Below are 16,605 nucleotides of genomic sequence, written 5' to 3' on the forward strand. Positions count from 1 at the left end.
TGTGAGAGAGAGAGAGAGAGACCAGCTGGCCCATAATCACCTTCAGCACTAAGTAGCTTATTTACTGCTGGAGTTTGTATCTCTGAGGTTGTTTTGAGTGTTTTTGTGTGAATGGAGAGAGATGACAGCAGGACAAGGCTTCAAAAACTGCTGAATTCAGCACAAAATAACCAACTGATGAACTGAAATGTGTCTACTTTATAACTGAATTTGCCCAAAACAGTCTTAATTAGTCAAATACTTCTGTTAATAACCAAATACCTGCAGGTGCTAATTAGCAATTGTTAGCACCTTGCTAAACTAAAATGGTTAACTCGTTAAACATTGTATCTGCTAAACTTTAGCATGTCATTGTGAGCGTGTTAGAATGCTTAGCATTTAGCTCAAAGCCGAACTGTGTAGCTGTACTTTGCAGAGCTGCTAGTCTTGTTGATACTCTTGCTTGTTTTACAATGATGAATGGAGAAGGTGTGGACAGTGACAGAGAGTGTTTACAGACAGCGTAAGATATACATTTTTGGTTAATTCCGCATGGCATGGCGAAAAAGCTAATAAGACGCAGCATTTGCTAATTTACGTCAGACAGCTATTGAGAAATAAAGGTCACTGAGTGTTCATTTACTCAACACTATATCATGTGATTCTACTCACACAGTGAAATAAGCTTGTCTGAGGCTGATTTACAAGTGTCTGGAAATACTCAAGTCATTACGATTATTGTGTTGCCAGCACTATGCTATCACATTGAAGTACAAAACATGACTTGAAAATAGATACAAATGTATATCCATAGAAAATGGCATTGAGGGCACTGCCTCTGAAACTGTATAAGAAATAGGCTGTTAAAAAGAGTCTAAAAGTGCTCTGTAAACTTAAATTCTTCCCAGTTAGGATATCACAGTAAGCTAGCCTAAACAAAATTCATTATCCTGTCTACTCCACCATTCATCAGACTAATAATCATCATTCCCAGGTCATTCCCAATTTTTTAATATATATACCTCTGCTCAGACATTTCAGTAGAATACACGTGTGTGCATATACCTCAGAGAAAAGCTAGGTCTTCAGCCCCTGGCTCACATACCTACAGACAGACAGACAGACATGGTGGCTGGCTGCATTAGCACTCATGCTAAATGCTGTCTGACAGAGTGGGAGGCTGGGCTGGTGGTACTGCTAACCAGCCCTCCAGGGAGGCAGGCAGACAAGCAGAGTCACGGCAGCAGTCTGCAGCTCAGCAGTGTATGTCGTACACTGTGTGTGAAAGAAAAACACAGCCACAGGTTTTGGTTTGTTTGACTTGCAACCTTTATATTCTTGAGATTATAAATCTCTAGCATTCGTGTGAGTGTGTGTGCTGCTGTTGAAGTCTTCCAGACCTGTTCATCTAAATCAGAACATACAAAACACCCTTTTACATATGAATAATTCACATATACACAGGCCCATGTGATCTTCAGATGTTTCACATATGAAATGCAAAACACCACATTTGAAAGCTTACATGTGGTTTATCACACACAAAAAATGGTAACAGGCAGGTGGTTTTACAGATGTTCCATGTGTGAAAACATGTGCATGATACAGGCACATATAACATACGTCACATATGAAAACATGTATTTCACCTGTTTTTTTGTAAGGGTATTAAACTGGGTAATTAAAAGCAAAATGTGAATACAACCACATTTTTGGCTCTTTATGGACTGCTTCTTGTTGCCACTTTCCTTTTAATCTTTGATCTTTTTATGAACCCTTCACTGGGTCTCCCAGTGCCACTGCCATTATTTGTCAGTTTCTAACACTCTTCAGATTACAAGTATTGACATGGTGGCCCATACTAATAATATACACAGTCATGGTGTGAAGAAGCACTTAAGCTAAAAGCATCCAGCATCCACCAAAAACAACTGATGTTATTCTAATGGCCACTGCTTGTTGAAGATAATTGACATCAAGCAGACACTGGCTAGCACCTCCCTGACCTTGACAAGGCCGTCTGTCATAAAAATGTAGGAAAGAAAGCTAATTTGATTCTTTCTTGGGCCTCCACCTCCCCCCATGGAGCAGCAGACAGAGCAGACAAAGGGGAAGGGAAGGAAAATGAGGAGGGGGGATGAGGAAGTGGGGTGGGGATTGACCCAGAATCAGCTCCGATGATGCGGACTGATGTGCCTTTGTAACAATGAGAGATGCTCATCTGAAACTGAATGATGGTTACTAGTCTTTAACAGTAGTGAGAAATTAGTTTCTTACTGAGTGGCCCAGTTTACGCTTGGATGATCGATACTCCCTCTGTTATTACCCAGTTATTACTATTATCAATATGAATTTTAGTATTATATACATAGGTTTTTACCAATCTCAGACGATCAAAGACCTTTTAAACATGAGGACTGTTTGTCTGTTTGTCTGTGTGAGAAGCCTGAGGGAGGGCACGCCAGCGTCTTTCACAGCTGATGTTGTTCACCACTTTGTGTTGTATTCCAGTTTAAAGCGTAGCCTGTTTAGCTTTCCAAACAACCCTGTCCCACTTTACCTGATTTTATCAGCATAAAAATGTGATATTTGAGACCCCTGGAGTGTTCCACAGATTCCAATCTGAAGTCTTGGCTTCACTCCACATTTTATCTTTGATGCGCTGGTTTGTTGTCAAGGGACATGGATGTTTATTCATCTTTTCACTGCAAGGACAAAAGACAAAAAGAAAACGAGGCCACAGTTTTGCATTGAGACAGACCTTAAACTTGCAATGACAGTGTGTGTCTTTTGGAAATAAATTCCTGATGTGGATGGTGAGAGATTACAGCTCAGTTTGTTGATCTGTCTTGAACAGTCGACCTAGCCCTTTCCAGACAATGTAGGACAACTCTGTCCTTGAAGTCTGGCTCAGTTAAGAAAACGCTCATGTTAACGTCGATGAACCAGTTTGCTCATTTGTGCTCCAGCATGCGACACTGCATGCTAACACAACCAGTCAAACCAATGAGCACCATATATGTGAGCCCTGCTCTCCCTTATCGCTGGCTACCAATTGGCAGCAGTGCCTCGGGCAGCAGGGTTGCCAGTCTGTGAGGTTAGTTCGATAGATAAGGTTAATACAAAGGCTATGAGCAGTGGCTCGCATGTATTGTATGTCTGAGTGTGGTGGTGAATAGACTGCTAGTGCGGCATTGGATGAGTGTGTGAAGTGTCCCTTAAGTATAATCCAGGAAGCAGTAAAAATCCACTACTGATGGAGTGGTTGTTTCAGAACAAAACCAAAACTATAGAATTGTTGTTAACGGTTTCCATGTTTGGTGGAGTTGAACACGAGCTGATGGAATTAATGTTAATGCTTTAATTACATGGACAGAGTTATGTTAGAGTAGTAGCTGGAACTAATGTCTACTTTCAGTACTGATTCATCAAATTATTAATTAATCTTATCAATCATTTATTGAAGAGAAACGAAAAATACCCATCCGTTTCTCAGAGTCTAAGATCTTAATTTCAAAGTGTTTATATATTGCCCTCGTAATGATAATAAATACTCACATTTAAGAACCGTGAATGTCAACAGTATGTCAGGAAATAGTTAAAAATGCCCATCGTTTTGTCCGACCAACTCTTTAAAATCTAAAGCTGTTTTGACCTCAGCTTTTTTTTTAAACCAACATGGATGAGAAGATGAGATTGTGCTCAGAAGAAATGGAAATTCAAACATCTACCCTGACAACTGGGCTAACACTATCTGCTACTGAAGATCAAGTGATATGACTGAAAGCTCCAAAACAACTACTAATCAACTAAAGATATTAATTTACTATCACATAAGACGAAGAAAAACAGTAAATTCTCACAAATTGGCAGCTGGAACTGGTGAATGTTTGTGGATGATGCCAACACGACATCATTTTTACCCCGAGTATGTGGTCATTACAGTTGCCTTGTGGACACATTTAATTTCACCAAGCACGGTGCTGTGGGAGCGTCGGCATGTGTGCATCAGTGCGGTAAGACAGACGCCAAATGGGAGTGGCAGAAGGTGTCCACCCAGAGTCCGCCTGCCACCACCTGGGTGAGCCAGCTGTCCAATGCCCGCCTCTTGTGACCACTGCCCACTTCCTAGTCTACACATGCTTATGAGTGCTTGCTTGTAATGTGCACTGTCTTCCTTACTTTCCCATTAACATACTCCACTCTTAGTCAGCTCTTCCCCCCATTTACTTCATGCATCAGTGCCTCGGTCTTTCCAAGTGTTCCTCATTAGTGCTTTCTCCTCGGTGCTCCCACCTGAGCCAGCCATTTACTGTCTGAACCCTGCTGTCTTTTTGTCTGCTAGTCTCTTTTTTAACCTGATATTCCCCTAAGCCAAGGTCAGAGCAAGCTAAATGCAATCTCTGACCCATCATTCACTTTTAGTTGATGCCAGCTTATTTCATTCATAGCTAACATGGACTTAGATTGTCAGGGACAAAGCCCGGTCAGGTGCCTATTGCTTATTTCTGCCATCCTCTTAGAGAGTGTTGGACCAGCACATGAACTTCTATGTGTGTATGTGTGTGCGTGTGTGCGTGTGTGCGCTTGGCTATCAGCCTGTTAGCCTGCTGTGATGTTGGGCCCATGTGGAGGATTGGAGACCGAAGCGAGAGACGGATTTTGTAGTCAGTGGCCTCCTTCCATAACTCATTATAGGAGCGTGTGTGTTGTTATTTCACTCATATATGGATACTTAACTGATTACTAAAAGAGCAGAGCATAGACATTATGGGTAAGGTGTCTTAGATGGATTGTGGTGGATAGACCAGAGATGAGAATGTCGATTTGAGGCAGAGAGACAGTTGATGGTTTAAAGTGCGGAATCACTGCAGACAGCTGATCCAGGAAATCAATGAGAGTAGTGATTAAATAGGAAGCAGTACAGAAATGCCTACTGTAGCTCAATAATCGAAAATGGTCCCTCTCAGCTGAACTGTGCTGACTTTCATAGAACATTACAGTAAGCCTTTGATGAATAGGCTTTAATTAATTAAAGCTTTAAGATACGAGAAGAGGTTAATTCGTGCTGAATTAATTTATGTTAAGATGAGAATTGCAATCGGAAGTCTTAATTTCTCAGTTAACAAAACTACATTGAGTAATTGACTTGGAAGCAATACACTACTATATTGTTTGTGATTCGATTTAGTAGACATATTTTATACTATACTATAGAAAAAAAGTATTTTTTGATCTAAAACATTTTCTATTTTAGATGAGCTAGGATTTGCCAGAATAGTCTTATACTTGATGTCTGTCACTCCATGTCCCTTCCCCTTTTGTGTCATGTTTTAAGTCAGTGTAGATCGGTCCACCACTTTGATCCAGACTTAAGTATCTCAGAAAATACTGTAGGGAACTACTATAAAACTATGTCCAACTATAAAAATTTGTACATTCATGGTTCCTAGAGGATGAATCTGACTGACTGTTGTTATTTCCTATGAGATATAGAGTATCAAATGACCTATGATATTTTCAAAATGTGTTATCATGCTTTTTTCACAGTTTAACAGTTTAATGTGTACCATATCAACCAATTACATAAAGGAAATCCCCAGTTAAATATAGTAAAATTCCATGCATTTCATTATTAAGATGAAACACATTCTATAGTACAGATTAGACTGGATAAAAGCCCTTTTGTGAGTCTTACTTGTCAACTAATCTGTTGGACAATCCACTGATCAAGCGACCTTGGAATAAATATTCTTTTTCACATCCCTTCTGTTTTGATACTCATTTTGTTAAATGGTTTTTCTTCCAGTTTTGACCTTAGCAGCCACTGGTCGGCCTCCCCTCCATCAATCGCTGCTCCTCTGGGCCTCTCTCATTTCATCCCGCAGTCATTGATATGCCCAGAGCTCCTAACCCAAAATAGGCCAAAGCCAATTTCCTGAGTTCTCAGGGCTTTTCATGTCAAACACAAGACAATCTTCATGAATTGCCATTTTGTCCCTCTTCTTCTGTTCTTGTTCTCATTTTCCTTTTCCTCTTGTCCCTTTTGTCTTTCTATTGGTTTGACTCTTTTAAGACTGGAACAAGAATGAGACAGATACAGTGAGAGAGCAACAGGGAGGTAAATAGTTCAAAGAGCGTTAGTCAGCTCCACCTCAACAGTTTTGTATCAGGTGTACAGTGTGACAAAGATTGCTATCACATGTTGGCAGGGCACTCACAAAGACGTCCACATACTTGCACTTTTCATCAAGCTATATGAATTTGAAGAAATAAAACAAATAACTGTTGATTGAACCTGAAGGAGACCATTCATTTGGTGATTACTATAAAATGATTTAGACAGTTCTTGCTACAATATAAATGATAAAGTTGTATCATAAAGGGGTTCAAGATGCTGGCCATGGTTTGGGTCTGGCCAGGGGCATTATTACACAATTATTTTTGTAATATTATTATTTTCTTCTGTCCGTTGGCAAATATACATACAATATATCCAAAGTGGGTGTCATTTCCAGTAAGAGGTGCTACTGTAGTTTTCCAATAAGAAAAGACAGAGGAAAATAGCTTTACATTTCATTATTTGTAAGGTAGTATTTTTTTCCCACAGTTGTGAACTTTCTGTTTATCTGCTGAGTTATCTTGTCCTGGTTGCTATGGGAACATGGCCCGGGCGTGCTCTCATTGACAATGATAAGAGTTGCTGTGTTTGTCACAGCAATTCAAAGACAGAGCAAAGAAACACACACTTCAGTTCAGTTGGACTTGTTGCTGGACTCTCCTTCTAATCTTGGAAATTACACAAATATTTTAGCATTTCTTTCAATGTGTACTTAAGATGCTTTCAAGGATGTTTTCATACCCTTTTTTATGAGTGGTTGTCATACTAGCATTTAACTATTATTCTATTTAACTCAGAAAAAATATTCTAAAACCGGAAAATGCTGTTTATATCACTCTACAGTGTGCAGACACAAGCTGCTGTGTCAGTTGGGTTAATCCTAATCTGAACTCTGACAATGACAAAGCACTAATCGGAGGTATGGTACGAGCAAACAGAACAGAACCAGATGGAGACACTGTGCTCCTGTTTGTGTAATCTCTGTTGGGCTGGTTGCATGAGGTTAATCTGTTTCAGAAAGGGAAAGGCTGTTCAGTAAAAAAAACACTGCAAGACTGTGATTGTGTTAAGGTTATTTCAGGTGTGGCTTGTATTTGGTATCTATCAGGTTGTAAACACGTTACCTATGTCATCCTTCTCGGTGTACTCGGTTAAACAGAAGTAAAATAAGAGGAACTTTGAGTATTCATCATAAAGAAAACATGTGATTTTATTGTGTGTAATATGACTCTGACTTAGTTACTTCAACATTGATTTTTTTTTTGGTCATTGGTAGTTTTCATTTACAGCTGAGTATACTGCATACTGTGTGCCTATAAATGTGCACAGCTTTGAGTTTGGCAGCAGTTTAAGAAGCAATTTTATTTTATTCATGTTCATTTTAAGATCAGTTTGAGGGACTTGTTTGATAAATGGAGGCCATTGCTGTAAGAGTTTGTGCATTATTTCATGGCAAACTGCTGTAAGGGTTTACGAGAAATCAAGCCTGTGTGTGTGTGTGTGTGCAGCTCACAGTGTGGTGGGGCTGTGGTGTAGAAATCAGCAGGGATGCATCCTGAAGCAGTTTTGAAAACCACTCGGCTACCACGGACAGGCACAGACAGGCTTGGAATTAGAGGTAAATACCTTTTAGTACAGTTAAAGCTGTTTGAAAGAATAATTGAAGATGCCTTTGACCAGCAATGCAATGCATCAAAACATTCTCCCAAGGGTTTTTGTGGAAATGTGAATGTGTTTTTTCTTATTACACATCATCCATTTTTTGAATGATAAATATACAAAAAACCTGGATTCCTCCTGCCAGTCAACTTTCTTCCACTATAGATGTTCCACTGATACTGAGCTGTTGGACAGTATTGTGTGATGGACTCTGCTGGTTCAGTATTCAGGAGGTGCTGGCCACTACATGAGCGCCTCGTCTAAACCAACATTTATTATACAAAGGAAATGAGGTGTGTGAGAGAGGCAGAGAGTAGGAGAAAGGATGCGATGACTATACTTGTCTCTCTGGTGAGAGGTTATTAATGAGTGGGATGACAACAGGGGGATATTAAGCTTCACCACCTCCTACTTTGTCAACCCAGAGAGAGAGGGGAGAGCAGGGCATCTGTTAATCCAAGATTTTAGAATATTGTGATCTATACATGTTTGTGCCAAAACAATCTAATTTCAGGCACTTGTTCCTGCGAGCACAGAGATATGCTTATGTTAAAAGACCAGATTTCATTGAGAACCAACACAGCATTGATATATTGTCACCTTGAAACTGTTAGGTCCATAACCCACCCTTCTTTTTGTTCTATTTTGGTCTCCACCAAACTCAGGGAAATATCTGTGGCTCTTTGGCTGATAAAGGCTAGTTAGCTAGTCACTAACGTTACCTGTCTGCCGTTTCATGCTGAACAGGCAGTGTATGGAGGATTTATCGGAGCTTTTTTTTATGGGAAACAGCTGCCTGTGCACCTGGAAAGACCAGACTGAACCAAATCACTAACATTGCTGGGCCGTAAAACCAAAACAATACGTCCAAAGACAGTAAAACGCTCAGTCGTTGCTGGAGCCTGCAGAGTTGGATAAAACCACGATTGATATCATGATTCATTTTTTATCTCACCGATTTGAATATTCACATATTTGTATTGTGATATAACTGTCTCGCAATATATGTTTACATTCCTAAATTTCAATGATTGTTGATGTATTTTTGTATAATGTATTTAATGTATAATTGTTGATGCTGTTGATGCTGTCGTCTTTACTGCATTTGGCTTTTTGAAAATTAATATTTTTTTATGCAGACACACTCACATCAACACAGAGTCCTGCTTGATTGTTCATCCATATGTATGTGACATGATTCGGGACAATGAATGAATGAATGTGTGTCTGTGTGTCTAAACTCCGGTGTGTGTCTGGCTTTGTTAGGAAAAACAGAACTGAGTAGTAAAAAATGGGACAGGGGAGAGAAAATGATGTGTCCTTATCAATCAAGACAGTTTGGCTTCTCTGATCCTAATGAATGAGAGGATCTTGGGGGACAATGATCTGAGATCAACACACACTCCTGAACCTGATCCTTAAAACACAAAATCAATCCTCATTTGCTTTCCCTATTCAGGATTTACTGTGTAAACATGGTTTTCTACTGTATCACCCATCCTATACAGCTGATCAGTGTCTTTACAGCACAGTTAGTCACCTGTAGAGCTTTTTATTCTGTACCTGTCAGCACAACCTTTCCTCAGTGGCAGGCATACTGTTCAGTCATCTGTCAACAGTTATTGGATCTGCTGTGCGGTGGGAGGAGGGAGGGGGCGACTGTGTGTTTGCATTTAAAACAGTTGTTAGGGAACAGACACAATGCGTTGCATCTCACACCGAATGATAAATATGTGTTTTTCCATTATGAGGGCGTTATTTGATCAATAGAAAGAAAAAGCCAGAGGGAGAGGAAGTGCAGCAATGAGGAAAAGCCCACATTAGCGATTAGTCTCTGTTGTTATCGGGAGAAAAAGGAAATGGGACAGGCCCCTCTGCTGCTTCTGCCAGTCAAGCTTTTGTCCTGATAGTCTGTTTTCACTGGCAACAAAGTGAGGCAGGGCTACAACACAGACAGAGGTGTGAGGATGAGGACAAGAGTACAGAAACAAAAGAAGAGCCAAATGACGTTTTCCTGTACAGTGAGGAAAAAGCTAAAAGATAACACATAACAGGGAAAGAGGGAAGGGGTAGCGATAGAATGGTTGTTGATTAAGGAACTTGATGAGCGTAGATGCTGTCTTCTGATAAATGGACAGACTGCTGAAGGAAACATGGATGCAACGACTGGCTTCCTCCACTGGCTCTGTGCCAGAGGAGAGACGACAGAGCAGCTCAGGAGAATACGATTAACTCTGCCTCTTTATGTGTGTGTATGTGTGTGCGCTGTGCCTTTACTTAAGTGTTTACATTAGGGAAATGAGCTCTTTGGCTATCTCCGGCCTGTTCTTTGAAGGTTGAGTGAGCATGAACACACACACAATAATGCACACACACACACACACACATACTGGCACTCGCTGTCATTGGCAGCGATCACAGCGGGCTGATTTTATTGGTACTCTGGGTTTGTTGGGAACGGACTTGGCATTTGGTCCTGGATGTTTTGCGGATTGTTATTGGAAAGCAGGTCAACAGTTGAGTTTTAGGTGAGCATCACTGTATAACCGGTGCATTTTGTAATGTGCAATTTGCACACTACTAGAATACCATTATCTTTTACTGGTGTAAACACAAACATATGCTCACACACACGCAGTCATTGCACATTAGGAGTCCCCGAGCAGTGTGTGCAGTTCCCAAGGAAACTGGACCCTCCTGGTGTTCCAGCTGAAGGAAAAAAAAAACTGGAAACTAGACTAAGACTCTTTATTTCTGTTAGCATTCATAGTGTGTTAGACTGTGTCCATAGTGAAAATATTGTAGTACTATTGAAACGGTTCCTTCATATGAGAAAAGGCCTTTTTAACGGTATGGCAAGAGAGGCACCACGACTGTTTTTAAATAAAAGCTTCTCAGTAACATAACGTACAATTCTACATATTCATCAATACAACGTTCAGTTTGAATGATAATCTTTCAAATCAGTTCACAAGGGCTAGGTATTTTTTCTCTTATTATAAAAATAAAACTTTCCCCCCAAATATTAAAACTTAATTCTTAAAATAATATTTAATAAAAAAACATGTTATGACCTTTTCATAATATTATGGCTATTTCTCTTAAATGTTAAATGTGTTGAAATCAAATGTATTCCCAAAATATTACACATTTTTATCCTTTTTTAAGTTACAACTTGTCTAAATATTAGTTGTTTTGTAATATTACAACTTTTTTGTCTATTGTCTTAACACAAGCAAACATACAAAAACTTAAATAAAGTCTAAAATTAGCTATGTTTATTAGATTAGATTATTAAATTTCTAATTGAAATGTGACCACGCCTTTAATGCCAACATTCAACACTTGACAGACACTTTGATACTTAACGCTGCATACACCTTTCAGTGTATGAGATTTAACACCCAGTATTTGGTATCACATTTAGCTGACCCCGTGCTGCCCTTTTCTACCAGCCCATATCTCCCATAATCCACCACTACCTGTGCATAACATGGCACTGTGGTTGCTGTTGCATGAGTGCTTCATCCTGCTCAGTGAGGTCAGTCTGGGACTCATCTGTCACTGAGTTGGCAGCATTTCCTCCCAGTGTTTTGTGATATGTGAATGATGGAGCCCCTCTGGCACTTAATGGCAGTTGTAGGACTCCCTGCAAACTCTTTCCACATGCCAGAGGACAGGATACAGTAAATCAAACTGTAGAGATCTAGAGAGATCAATATTTTAGTTTTGTCACACATTGAAAGAGTGTGAAGAATTTTACAGTTTCAAAGGCAGGGATCTGACGGGGGATGCTGTAAATGTCAGAAAGGTCTGGGGGACTGTGTTCAGTATATTCTGAGGGGTCCGCCGCCTCCCTCATGTTGCAGATAACTTCACTCTCAAGTCACGCATCAATGACTTTTGCTGCTATCAGGGTTTGATATGCCAAATACTCAGTGTGTGTGTGTGTGTGTGTGTGTGTGTATTTGTTTTTATGAGTCTGGTCCTTATTAGCACTATTGGGTTAGATAATTATTGTAATTGTAAATTCCCTCAGAGCTGGTAGATAATGAGTTTCTGACTTTGTGTCTGTGTGTCTGACAGAACTAGGTTTAGGACCCCTCACAAAACATGAGGGTAATGATTGTGGATACCATGGTTTTACCTGTATCGGTGTAGAAAGATTAGGAATTTACAAACAAGCACGATAAAATGGAGAAATACAGGTGTGTGTGTGTGTGTGTGTGTGTGTGTGTGCGTGTGCGTGCCCTCTGCTGTTTAGTCCCCCGGGTATTTAAACCATTTTCCTATTAGTGTGCATAGATGAGAAGAGATAGACATCTTAATTTGCCGCATCAGGGATCCACAATCTGCTTCTCTGTTTCTCTCTCCGCCTCTGTCTCATACAGACATTTAATCGTGGTGTGATGATCTATTTTTAGTCGTAAATGTCTTTTAGTGAGTATGCGGTCTGGATCGTTGTGTGTATGGTGTGTGTGTGTGTGTGTGTTATGTTTTTTGTTCTGATCAATGGTATGGATCCCATCTTTTGTGGGTGCAGCTGGCTTATATGTTCATCCAGCTGAGCCTTGGTGTAATTGTGTGTGTGTGCGTGTGTTTGTGTGTGTGTGTGAATTGATTATTTATAGCTGTTCCATTTCTTCTCCCTCTGGATCACTGTCAGGCTGTCATTGTTGTTTTTATGTCTCTTTGTATGTGTGCGTTTGTCTATTCACATCTGATGCACAGTGATAATGGAGAGGACGCTCAGAAGAAGCATGTAGAACATTAAAGCTAGACACACATATTTGGTCATGTGATATTAAGGGCAGCAGCAAATGATGATTTTCATTATTCTGTAGTCTTTCCATAATGTTTTTGATCAGTTGCTTTATCTGACCTACGGTCCAAATATAAAAATATTACCTTTACAATAACATAAAACAAAGAGAGGCGTCACATTTCACAAGCTGGAACCAACAAATGTTTTGGCAGTTTTGCTCGATAAATGGCTTAAATGATCAAACAATCATCAAAAGTTGTCGAAAACTTTTCTGTTGAATAACTTATTAGCATTGCTAATATTGTTTTATATGTAGACAAGTCAGTGTAGTGTCTTCAGCATGTGAACATTTCCCTCATTAGTACCAAACACAAGAGTCCAGCTGAGTCTGATGAGGATGGCATTAGTTCAGTGGGAGGTAAACCTGATAATGGTGCTAGAGAAAGAACCAGGGGATCACGTCTGCAGGCTCAATCCTCTGAGGACCATTAATATCTGTGCTAATATTTTATTGAAATTCCTCCTGTAATTGTTGCTGTATTTCAGTGTGACATTACCATCCCCAGAGCCATACTGCTAGCATGGCTAAACGCGAAATAAACCAAAAATAACTGGTTGTTGCCAATTCATTTCCACTGTGGCTAAAATAGAAAGTTTGGTTTACATTTTTGTTTTTTTTTAGCATTCCAGACAGAGAAATACAAGGTCACTTTGTGGGCTTGAGTTTAGTTGTGACCAAATTGAAAGTGTCTGTGCTGTGTCAGAGATTCGTCAGCAGAGACAAATCCTGTCGTGGCTGTGCAGTAAGTCACTTAGCTGTCAGTGTAAGGCGAAATGCACTAAATGTTGGCAGGAAAATCATCATTCAGAAAGTATTTCTGCGTATTTTCTTTTTACTGTAAATGATTAGGAAAAGTTAATTATCTTAATGGGAAAAGGACTGACGATTAAAAAATGTGTTGCCTCAAAGAGATTCTGAGTAAATGGATGTGATACTGACCACACTATAGTGTATTTTCTTTCTTTCTTTCTTTCTTTCTTTCTTTCTTTCTTTCTTTCTTTCTTTCTTTTAAATGTCTGCTGTCAAGCGTCTACACTTGACACTCCTGACCTATAAATATTGAGTGAATTGAGTGTAAACAAAGAAAAGGAGAGAAGAATGACCTCCAACCCTTTTACGATACAGCTGCAGCTCACGCTAACACACACACGCACACACACACCCACACACACACACTCTCCGTTTTCTGATGAGTCCTTTGTGCAGAGCCAACGCACTCCTCCTTTGCTGTATCTAATTTATGTTAATAATTGGCTTAAAGTGAACTCATATAGGTTCTGTGGTTTTAGATACATTAACCTCAGTGTCAAGGTCACTTCCAGTAATAAAAGGGACTCATCTGTCTGCAAGCTGCTTTCTAGTATGTCACACTGTCTGTCTGTCATTAGGTGGCCGGGGGTTTATATGCTGCTGCTGTTAAATTGCTCTATTCTAATTCCTTCCTGGAAGACCCTCTTCAATGACGCCTCAAGGCCTGAAAGAGGGCCAAAAAATGCTGTTGTCTGCTGTGTGTGTGTGTTTCTGCAGCACAATAATGATGTGTGGTGAAAGGATTATTGTGAGTGTTGGTGGTGGGTGTGGTTCTTAATGCTTGAGAGGAACCATGTGTGAAGTGAAGATAGAACAGTAAGTTGTTTTTGAACTGTGTGTGTGTACAGTATGTGTTTCTAGAGTTACTGTGTGTGTCTTTGTGATGTGCCCACTGTCCCTACAGCAGCTGTGTGTGGTTGAGGATTTGTCTTGCGTTTTCATGAATGTGTACAGTATGTGTGTGTCTTTGTTGCAGTATCACATTGGGAGTCTCTGGTGCTGTCTCAGTGTGCGGGGGAGTTGATTTGCATCCCCTGAAGATTTAACTGGGGGGTTTTAGCATGTGGAGAGGTGGACCCAGTTCTCCGATACTGCTGGCTCATGGCTTTTTCCGCAGCTTAAAGTGATTACCTCCCCACTGTGTCCACATTGTACCTCTGAAAGCCCAAGATTAACAGTCCGCCGTGTGACAGATCTTCTGTTTTATGTACATTGCGTTATGTGAGAGCAACGTTATGCCCTCAGTTTTCTACACAAGGTTTTCTCAAATTTAGAAGCGCTGCAGCCCAAGCTAAAAGTGTCACTTATTTTACATCTCTGCTAATCAGCCGTCTTTTGCCTGCGAGACTTTCTGCTGTTCTGCTGGCAAACATGTTAAAATGATGCTAAATTTAAATACTCGGCCCTCATTCTGTCACCGAGTTCAAAGATATTCAGGCTGGTGGTTGCTTCTTTCCTTTGGACTCATCTAATCAGGGATTATTTTACAACAGGGATGTCAGGTGAAAGCAATTAACTGCAATGAACTACCTGTCAGGGTGGAAAGCCCAGCAGAACTCTAAGTTCCTGAGCAGCAGGATTAACAGCTGATGTAATAATGACTTATCAGCCAAGGTTTGACTTATCATCAGTGGCCCTACTTGCACTAGTTTCTCTCAGAGCTGTCGATTTTATACCTCTTCACTAACTTCCTTTTTTAAATCAACAGCACAAACAAGTGTGCTGATGTGTGTGCTTTGTCCTCAGTGTTGTTCTTTCTTTCTGTTAAGTTCCACACTATAAAGTTGTGTGCATGTTTTGTTCGTCTTAGTGAATCAGGACACAGGTTGGAACACGTCTGCTCCACTTTCCTTTAATGTCCCTTTTTGGAAAGGCTGTCTTTGAGGACAATGAGAATGGGTAAACTCGCTATGTAGGTTTATTGTAGGTTCCTCACAATTTAATATACAGTAGATGTTGTAGCCATCTCAACCATACACATAATCTTCTGAGTGACAGAAGCACTTAAACATGACCTTTATAACCTTTTATAAGTTGACCAAATAAATCAGATAAATCATATACATTTACACCACTTTGCCTAAACAGACTTTTAAAGAGGAGCTGCACCGATTTCACACATCTAAGTCTGTGTACATGTCTTGGGGAGTACTACTACACAACGTTAGATAAATGGCCTCAAGTGATGTCACTTGGAGATGGAGATAGAAACAAGTAGCTTACCAGATTCTGCAGACCGCTGGAGGCTACATTAGCTGCTACTACCCTGAATCTGTACAGTTGAGTGAATCGAGTTGAATTGCATTGTGGAGCCAGGTTTTTGTCAAGCAAGAAGAACGCATTGGCTTGCTGCACAGATTGTTTTTAAACTGTCCATCGTGAGTCTGACAGTGTTATAGGAGTACAATGCTTTGTTTTGTGTCAAACACTTAAAACATGCAGCAAGCTTGTAGTAAACAATTACACTGGATTCCAGTGTGGACCAAGTTTCATAGGGAAATAAAAGTTGCAAAATGTCCTTAATGTCAAGTAACAGCAAAAAACAGATTGCAAATGAGTTTGGATTTATCTCGCTAGAGCCGTCTTTGATTAAATGTCTACTATGATAAATCATGTTGTGTTTTTAAGGTCATATTACTTGAACAGATTATTATTTTACAGTCTGGGCTTTGATGCGGGCGTCTTTCCATTATCCCTTCATAATTTGCTGTTACATTCTCACTGTTTATTGTTTACACTTGAAATGATCCTGAGGTCAAACCACAGCATGTCTAGTGCGTGGCTCAGATTGTCATGCTTGATCTGCACACTACATTGAAGACATTTACTGACTGTGTCTCTCTCCTCTTCTTCTCTCCTCTCAGGATTCGTCCTCAGATGGCAAAGGAGAAGATAGAGGGATGCCATGTGTGCACGCTGGTCACACCTGGAGAACCGCAAGTCCTCCTGGGAAAGGACAAGGCTTTTACCTATGACTTTGTGTTTGACATTAACTCAGAGCAGCAGAACATCTATCAGTCCTGTGTGTACAAGCTCATCGAGGGCTGCTTTGAGGGCTACAACGCCACCGTGTTCGCTTATGGTCAGGTATGACACAGAGGCTTGGATTTTAATATTAAGGATTTTAATATTATATATCTATATATATCTTTTACTAGTGGGTGGTGACAGTGTTTATAAATCATGCAATGTGCTATGGCATTCCCAACT

At 40.1% G+C, this 16,605-nt stretch overlaps 1 protein-coding gene across 3 annotated transcripts in view; it reads left to right on the forward strand.

Annotated features, from left to right (window-relative positions):
* The window catches only part of kif21b (kinesin family member 21B), a 65,551-nt gene that overhangs the window by 6,889 nt on the left and 42,057 nt on the right, over window positions 1-16,605 (forward strand). For all 3 annotated transcript variants that reach the window (XM_035662337.1, XM_035662339.1, XM_035662338.1), the window contains exon 2: window positions 16,260-16,482. In XM_035662337.1, the coding sequence (XP_035518230.1) occupies window positions 16,260-16,482 (223 nt within the window). The remainder of the gene's footprint in view (window positions 1-16,259; window positions 16,483-16,605) is intronic.

This window comes from Morone saxatilis, unplaced genomic scaffold (assembly GCF_004916995.1).
Source record: "Morone saxatilis isolate NCDOM2014 unplaced genomic scaffold, NCSU_SB_2.0 Contig18, whole genome shotgun sequence".
Lineage (NCBI taxonomy): Eukaryota > Metazoa > Chordata > Actinopteri > Moronidae > Morone > Morone saxatilis.